Genomic DNA, 8939 nt, shown 5'->3' on the forward strand with positions numbered 1-8939 from the left:
CACCCCTCTTGATTTCTCTCTGTCCCTACTCAGTAATAAACAAAAATGTAAAAAAATTCTTCATAGTTAGCATAAGGGTTATGCAAAGAGACTCATGTTTAAGGCTCTGAAGTCCCAGGTTTAAACCCCTGAACCACCATAAGCCAGAGCTGTGGAGTGCTCTGGGGGAAAAAAAGAAAAAAAAAAACAATTAAAAAAAATTTCTGTGGTCTGGGAGGTGACGCAGTGGTTAAGGAACTAGACCCTCAAGCATGAGGTCTTGAGTTCAATCCCCGGCAGCACATGTACCAGAGTGATGTCTGGCTCTTTTGCTCTCTCCTTCTATCTTTCTCAATAATAAAATAAATAAAATCTTTTAATAAAAAAAATTAAAACAACAAGGGCAACAAAAGGGAATAAATAAATAAAATAAAATAAAATAAATCCTTCACAGGAGCGAAGTGGGTTAAGCAAACATGGCGCGAAGCGCAAAGATCGGCGTAAGTATTCGGGTTCGAGCCTCTGGCTCCCCGCCTGCAGAGAAGTTGGTTCACAAGTGGTGAAGCAGGTCTGTAGGTGTCATTCTCTCCCCCTCTCTGTCTTCCCCCCTTCTCTCCATTTCTCTCTGTCCTATCCAACAACGATGACAACAACAGCAATAATAACTACAACAATAAAATAACAAGGGCAACAAAAGGGAAAATAAATAATAAATAAATATAAAAAAAATTCCTTCACTAAAATTCTTATAGAACTTATTTATGCTTCAGGTTCCTTCCTTCCTTCGTTCTTTTCTTCCTTCCTTCCCTTTCTTTTCCTTCCCTTTTTCTTCCTCTTTCCCTCCCTCCTCTCTCTCTCTCCCTTTCTTTCTTTCTTCCTTTCTATCTCAGACCTTTTCTGCTTCTCTTTTGAACCCTTGAATATGCTGCAAGAGACCACAGTTTATTAAAAATTCACTTGGTTTTCCCTTCAAGTCCTGCCTCTGAGTGTATTCATTCTGGTATTCATTCTCCTTCTTTAATTTAACACTATTTCCAATAGTTCCATCCTTGTACCAGAAGAGAAAATCTTCTCTTTTCTTATAATTGTGTAGTGTTCTATTATGTAGGTATATCATAATTTCTTTAAGCACTCATTTGTGGGACACTTGGATTACTTCCAGATCTTATCAATAATTGTTTGAAGTAGGTAGCTGCATTGATTAATAGTCTGGTTCCAAAGAAACTCCCAGTCTCTTTGTAATCCATATAAACTATTCTCAGACTAGCACTGTCAGTATACCTGACTCTAAAATATTTGATGTAGTTCCAAGGAAATCCACAAAGAGTTAGAAGAAAGTGTACTAGGTTGTATTCAGGCTTTAGGAAAACAGTGGTGGGTGTATAAATGATTATAACTATATCTTTCTAATTTTAGTGTTTTGATATTATACTAAGAAAGACAAACTAGTCTTTACTCATGTACAAATCCTGTGGTTACTTACATTTCTTTTAAAATTGACAGGCTGGGGGTGAGGTATATCTTATACCAAATTGACAAATACTTTTTAAAAAGTGTTTATTTATTCATATATTTATATGTCACTAGGACTTTATGACTCCAGACTGACATTTTCAGTGAGAGAGAGATATATACTATAGCACTGAAACTTCTTCTATTTCAGTGGAACCTGGGCTAGAACCTAGGTTGCATGCATGAGAAAGCAGGCACACTATCCAGGCGACCTTTCTTGCCAGCCACATTTATTTTAATGAAAGAAAGAGATAGAGAGTGAGAGATACCGTATATTCAGCTCTGCAGATGGTTGGTAGTGCCAGGAATTGAACCTAGGGTTCCTAGGGGGCCTCACACATGCAAGTCTAAAGTGTGTGATGGCTATACTTTCTCCCCAGTCTTGACTTTCCAGTTTATACCTAGCAATGGAAGAATTATGAAGGGTATTTTGGTAAAAACTCATTAAATAATCCTGTTGTATATTATTTTTTTCAAATTGGTCGCCTTAGAGATATTTCACTTTTTCAAAAAGCATTTTACTGGAAGGAAATAATGGTTTACAGGATATTTGTTTACACATGGGTACAGTTTTTTTTTATTTTAAAAACTATGATAGGAAGAGAGAGGATTAGAGAAAGAGATACATACAGGCTGCTCCAACCCTTGTGAGCTTCCTCCCTGCACGCGGAGACCAGGGGCTTGAAGCTGGTAACTTGTGCACTTTACCAATTATGTCACTGCCTAGCCCCCACCCCCCGGCACAATTTCTTATCTCTCCGTGATAGGTGTCTGAACATCACCCCCACCACCAGCTTAAAATCCCTCTTCACCATCATGCACTGAATCCCCAGAACCCTCTCTGCTCACACCTGTTGCCTTCTTCCCCAGAGTCTTTTGCTTTGCTACTATACACCATACCCAGCCCAAGTTGCACCTTATTTTCCTCTTCTTTCCTTGTTTCTTAAATTTCACTTCTAAGTGAGATCATCTCAGCTCTGGTTTTTAGTGGTGCTGGGATTGAGCCTAGAAATTTTTTTTCTTAAATGTCTGTATTTTGTTGCTGAAGTACAGAGTGGGTTGTCTTTAAAATTTTTTTTAGTTATTTTTATCAGAGAGAGACACCAGAGGACCACTCAGCTCTGGCAAATGGCATTGCCAGAGACTGAGCTTGGTTCTTCCAGCCCCATGCAACTTTCCTATGCTTTTATTGCATTACACATTCTGCTGTGAAGTCTAAGGGTCTCTTTTTTCATACTGTTAGAATGGCTTACAATGTGATATATGTAGTAATAACTTCCAAGTGATTCTCCTGTATGCCCAACATTTAAAAAAATTAACATATTCTCTTACTTGACTTACCTACTTTTATTTTTTTTGTTTGTTTCATTTTTGTTTTAGGGTTATGGTTTTCCAGTAAACCGGCTTTTTGACCTTTTATTTGAAATAAGAGATCAATACAATGAAACTTTGCTTAAAAAATGGGCTGGAGTTTTCAGGTTAGTCTATGTAATGAAAAAGCTTGTCAAATGCAAAAGTTATTGATTTTATAAGTACAATAAAAGTTTATTGTGGTTTAAGATATATATGCCATTAAAATTTCCATTTTAACTTTTTTGAAATGTATGACTCCGTGGCATTAAGTGCATTTACACTGCTGCAGCGACACTGTCCTCCAGAACCTTTTCATTTTCTCCAGTTGTAAACTGTGAAAACCCCTCAGTCTCTTCTCTGAGCCACTTCCACTCGCTATTCCGTCGTGTCTGTGTATTTGACGACTCTAGGAATTTCCGAAAACTGTATCATACTATATATTTCCTTTTGTGTCTGGATTATTTGCTTTAGCATAGTGTCTTCATGGTTCATGTATCATATGTAAAATAATTTCATTTCTTTTTGGGGTGAATTACTTTTCCATTATATGTCTATATCACATTTTATTTACCCATTCATCCATCTATGGATATCCGAGTTTTCATTGTCCGGGCTGTTATGATAATGCTACCTTGAACATCGGTGTGCAAATGTGTATTTGAGATCCTGTTTCTATTTCTTTTTGTCATATACCCAGAAATATTATTGGGTCATATGATACTAATTTTTTTGAGGAGCTGTCATATGGTTTTCCACAGTGACTACAATACTTATAATTGAGTTTTTAACTGTGTTACTTTTGATTATGATCTCTGTAGGGTTTGTTTTTCTCCTGATACCTATATTATTCAAGTTACACATATCTAAATTGAAACAAATGTATGGCTTTTAAATTCCATTTGAATAATGACTGGCCTTTTGAACACTATAATCGAAATCTTTTTTAAAAAATACTAGTTGTGTTAACTTTAACCCAATAATGACCTCTCTGAGCTTTTTGCATTAGCACTCCTTAGGAGTTACATTATTAGGATGATGTGCCAAATGGATAATTGATAGTCTTAATGAGACATATATACCTGTCAACAATTTTTCATTTTAAGTATTTAGAAATATAGGTAGTACTTTCTGACAGGGGGCAATCTCTGCTATATTTATTTCTTTAGCTAGCTGGCATTATCCCACTACTCCCAGTGAACTAATTTTTTTTTTTTTTAATAGAGGATGGTACCTTTTGCTTTACAGAAGCATTTCAGGTTGATACAGTCCCATTGTTTTATTTTTTGATTTTGCTCTCTTTGCTATTGAACTTGAATATTTGAAGACATTTTCAAAGCATACACTGTGAAGTGTTCTGCCAGTGTTTTTTCTATGTATTTGATAATTTCTAATCTAATATACATGCACATAAGGACCTGGGGTCGAACCCCACTTCCCACCTGCAGCAGGGACACTTTGCAAGCAGTGAAGCAGGTCTGCAGGTGTCTTTCTCTCTCCCTCTACCTCCCTCTCGTCTCTCAATTTCTCTGTGTCCTATCGAATAAAACAGAAAGAAAAAAAGAGAGAGATTGTGCATTTTTAAATAATGATATTTGTCTGTTTATTTGATAGATACAGAAAAGTCAAGAAGGAAGGGGAATGGAGAGAGGGAAAGAGAGACACCTGTAACACTGTTTGCAAAGCTTTCCCCCTGCAGCTGGGGACTGGGGGCTTGATACCAGCTCCTTTTGTATTGTAACATGTGCTCTCAGTCAAGTGTGCCACCATCCACTCACCACGATTGTGTTTTTATCTTCATATGGTAGTGAGTTTTAATCCCAGGTAGCACAGAGCCTAGCACATAATAGGTGCTTAATAAATATTAAGCAAAGTGAATTATTTACTGAAAGGAAATTGATGATTAGACAGCAGCTTTAGTTTGGCAGATTATATCATAATGACAGTAGCAAAAATATCCACAATTCTAGTAGATATCTTTTTAAAAATACTTATTTATTCCCTTTTGTTGCCCTTTTTTATTGTTGTAGCTATTATTTTTGCTGTTATTGATGTCATCATTGCTGGATAGGACAGAGGGAAATGGAGAGAGGAGGAGCAGAGAGGGGGAGAGAAGGACAGGCACCTGCAGACCTGCTTTACTGGCTGTGAAGCAACACCCCTGCAGGTGGAGAGCCAGGGGCTCAAACCGGGATCCTTATGCCCGTCCTTGCGCTTTGCGTCACGTGCGCTTAACCCGCTGCTACTGCCTGACTCCCTAGATTTTTTTTTTAAGTTTGTTTGTTTATGTAAAAGAGAGAGAAAATGAGAAGAGAGAGCAGGAAAGGGGAGCCAGTGTTCTGGCCAAGGACCCAGGTTCAAGCCTCCACTCCCTCACCTGCAGGGGGAAAACTTCATGAGCACTGAAGCAGGTCTACAGGTGTCTGTCTTTCTCTCCCTCTTTCTATCTCCTCGTCCCCTCTCAATTTCTCTTTGTCCTATCTAATAAAAAAAAAGTTAGAAATGGGGAGTCAGGTGGTAACGCAGCGGGTTAAGCGCGCGTGGTGCAAAGCGCAAGGACCGGTGTAAGGATTCTGGTTCCAGCCCCCGGCTCCCCACCTACAGGGGAATGCTTTATAGGCGGTGAAACACGTCTGCAAGTGTCTGTCTTTCTTTCCCCCTCTCTGCCTTCCCCTCCTCTCTCCATTTCTCTCTGTCCTACCCAACAACGACAACATCAATAACAACAGTAATAACTACAACAATAAAACAACCAGGGCAACAAAAGGGAATAAATAAATAAATATTTTTAAAAATATATTTTAAAAAGTTAGAAGGGGAAAAGAAAAAAAAAAGGAAAAATGGCCGTCAGGAGTGGCAGATTCATGGTGCTGGCACCAAACCCCAGCAAGAAGCCTGGTGGCAACGGGAGAGGGAGAGAACAAACTAGGACACTAGAACACTGCTCAGCTCTGGTATAAAGTCATATTGAAGACTGAAACCGCAACTTCTGGGACTCTGGCACATGAGTTGTTGCTTCATAGATTGGTCTGTTTCCCTGACTCTGGGTGAAGATTTTTTTATTTCTCCCTTATAGGAATCACATATAGTGATTTCACATATGGTGAATCTAAAGGTCTGTGATCCAGGGTATTCATATCTATGACTCTGCCTTCTCAGCATACGGTCTCCTTTGTCACCATGGATAGAAGCACATTCAAAATTGCTTTAGACTTTGTAGTAATATTGGTCACAACTAGTCACAGCTCAGTTGGACAAAGCTAGTTATGTGGTTTTTCCTGCTTGCAAGAGTGCCATGCCAGGTGGCATATAAATAGTGAGTAGTAGCTTCAGTCACACTAATGATAAAATGTCTTTTTCTTTTTTTAAAAAAAAAATATATTTTTAAATATTTGTTTATTCCCTTTTGTTGCCCTTGTTTTATTGTTGTAGTTATTATTGCTGTTGTTACTGATGTCGTTGTTGTTGGATAGGACAGAGAGAAATGGAGGGAGGAGGGGAAGACAGAGAGAGGGAGAGAAAGACACCTGCAGACCTGCTTCACCTCTTGTGAAGCGCCTCCCCTGCAGGTGGGGAGCCAGGGGCTCCAACCAGGATCCTTACTCTGGTCCTTGCGCTTTGCTCCACATGCACTTAGCCACCTGACTCCCAAAATGTCTTTTTCTAACCACAACATTATGATAGGCTAAACAAGGTCCAGGTGATGGTGCACCTGGTTGAGGGCACACATTACAGTGTGCAAGGACCCAGGTTCAAGCCCCTGGTCCCCACCTGCAGGGGGAAAGCTTCATGAGTGGTGAAGCAGGGCTACACGTGTCTCTCTGTCTCTTCCCCTCTCTATATCCCCCTCCCCTCTCAATTTCTTTGTGTCAATATCCAATCATAAATAAATAAGGCTAAACAAATTGAAGATGTTATTTTCATCTTCAAAGTGATAGTAGAGTTGGGAAAAGTGAAAATACAAAACATACACAAGGAGAATTGTCTCAGCAAGAAATAAAACCATCAACAGACTACTCTTTTCATAGCTTTGTTTAAAATTATAGATATAGGGAGTCGGGCTGTAGCACAGCGGGTTAAGCGCAGGTGGCGCAAAGCACAGGACTGGCATAAGGATCCTGGTTCGAACCCTGGCTCCCCACCTGCAGGGGAGTTGCTTCACAGGTGGTGAAGCAGGTCTGCAGGTGTCTATCTTTCTCTCCTCCTCTCTGTCTTCCCCTCCTCTCTCCATTTCTCTCTGTCCTATCCAACAACGACAACAACAATAATAACTACAACAATAAAACAACAAGGGCAACAAAAGGGAATAAATAAATAAAATAAATATTTTAGAAAAAAAATTATAGATATAGGGAGTCCGACAGTAGCACAGCAAGTTAAGCGCAAGGACCAGCGTAGGGATCCTGGTTCGAGCCCCCGGCTCCCTACCTGTAGGGGAGTCGCTTCACAAGTGGTGAAGCAGGTCTGCTGGTGTCTGTCTTTCTCTCCCCCCTCTGTCTTCCCCCCTTCTCTCCATTTCTCTCTGTCCTATCCAACAACAATGATAACTACAACAAAAACAACAAGGGCAACAAAAGGAAATAAATATCAAAAAAAAATAAATTATAGATATAAATTTGTTTGAACTATATGATCTGGAGAATTGTTCTAGACTAAAAATCTAAAACTGAAGTGCCACAAGGATAGAAAACATACAAGTGGGAAGAAGATAGTGCATGTGAATTCTGAGGGACAGACTTATTTGGTAATGAGTTTTAGAATTTAGAATGGTTTGATATTTGAATCTTTAATTGACAAAAAAAATGCTTTTGTGACATTGACCTTTTATCTCTAAGGTGGTGTCTTAAAGCAGAAAAATTATGCATTTTATTTAAAAAAAATTTTTTTTTATTACCAGAGCACTGTTCAGCTCTGGCTTATGGTGGTCCAGGGGATTGAACCTGGGACTTTGGAGCCTCAAGCATGAGAGTCAGTTTTCATAACCATTATGCTATCTAACCCTGCCCCAATTATGCATTTTCTACTGTTAAAATTTCAATTCTCTCTTCTTTCCTAACAGGGACATTTTTGAAGAAGATAATTATAGCCCCATTCCTATTGTTAATGAAGAAGAGTATAAAATAGTCATCAGCAAATTTCCTTTCCAAGATCCAGACCTTGAGAAGGTACAAGCTCATTAACATTTTAGAGTAATAATATATTGATGAGAGGCGACAGAAAATAAGAAGTAGGACATCACACGTATGTAGTATACGGGATCTGGTTCAGGACTTCTTTTTTTTTTTGCCTCCAGGGTTATCGTGTGGGGTTCAGTGCTGGAACTATGAATCTACTGCTCCTGGTAGCCATTTTTTCCATTTTATTGAATAGGACAGAAATTGACAGAGCGGGGAGATAGAGAGGGAAGGGGAAAGATAGACCCTTGCAGACCTCTTCACCATTCATGAAGCATTCCCTCTGCAGTTGGGAGGCTGGGGCTCAAACCTGAATCCTTGCACGAGTCCTTGTGCTTAGTACTATGTGTGCTTAACTGGGTGCTCCACTGATGCCTCCTGCTTCCCCCCACCCCCCACCCCATGCCCCAGTTCAAAACTTCATGCATGCAACTCTTACTTTGTCACTGAGTTACCTTCCTGATAAACTGTCTGTGGTCATCTCCAGAACTTTACTGCTCCAAGTTGCCTTTTTCAGATAGAAACAGCAAGACAGAGAAGGAGTGTTGGGGGGCAGGGGTAAGAAAATGACACACCAAAATTTCCTTTCTTTTGCTGGGGCCCACTTCAACCTGGGTGTTGCACATGGCACAGCAACATACGATCCAAGTTTTGTTGGTCCAAGTTCATTATTATTATGAGAAAAGAAGGCAGAGAAGGAGAGAGAGAGAGAGAGAGAGCGAGAGAGAGCGAGAGAGCACCACAGCACCTGAGTTTTCCTCAGTGTGGTGCCAGCAGGACTCAAACCTGGGTTACACACATGGCAAAGCAGCACATTTTCCAAGTGAGCTATTTTACCAGCCCAAACTCTTTATTATTTATTTATTTTTATATTACAGAATTACATGTCAACAGGGGTTTGAATCCACACCATTCATACCAACA

The 8939-nt window shown here is 39.5% G+C and overlaps 1 protein-coding gene across 4 annotated transcripts in view; it reads left to right on the forward strand.

Moving 5' to 3' along the window:
- EXOC6 (exocyst complex component 6) overlaps nucleotides 1-8939 on the forward strand; it is a 208150-nt gene that overhangs the window by 90807 nt on the left and 108404 nt on the right. For all 4 annotated transcript variants that reach the window (XM_060191952.1, XM_007516793.3, XM_060191945.1 and 1 more), the window contains 2 exons: nucleotides 2872-2969; nucleotides 7901-8006. In XM_060191952.1, coding sequence (XP_060047935.1) covers nucleotides 2872-2969; nucleotides 7901-8006 — 204 coding nt within the window. The remainder of the gene's footprint in view (nucleotides 1-2871; nucleotides 2970-7900; nucleotides 8007-8939) is intronic.

The sequence above is a fragment of the Erinaceus europaeus genome, chromosome 1 (assembly GCF_950295315.1).
Source record: "Erinaceus europaeus chromosome 1, mEriEur2.1, whole genome shotgun sequence".
Lineage (NCBI taxonomy): Eukaryota > Metazoa > Chordata > Mammalia > Eulipotyphla > Erinaceidae > Erinaceus > Erinaceus europaeus.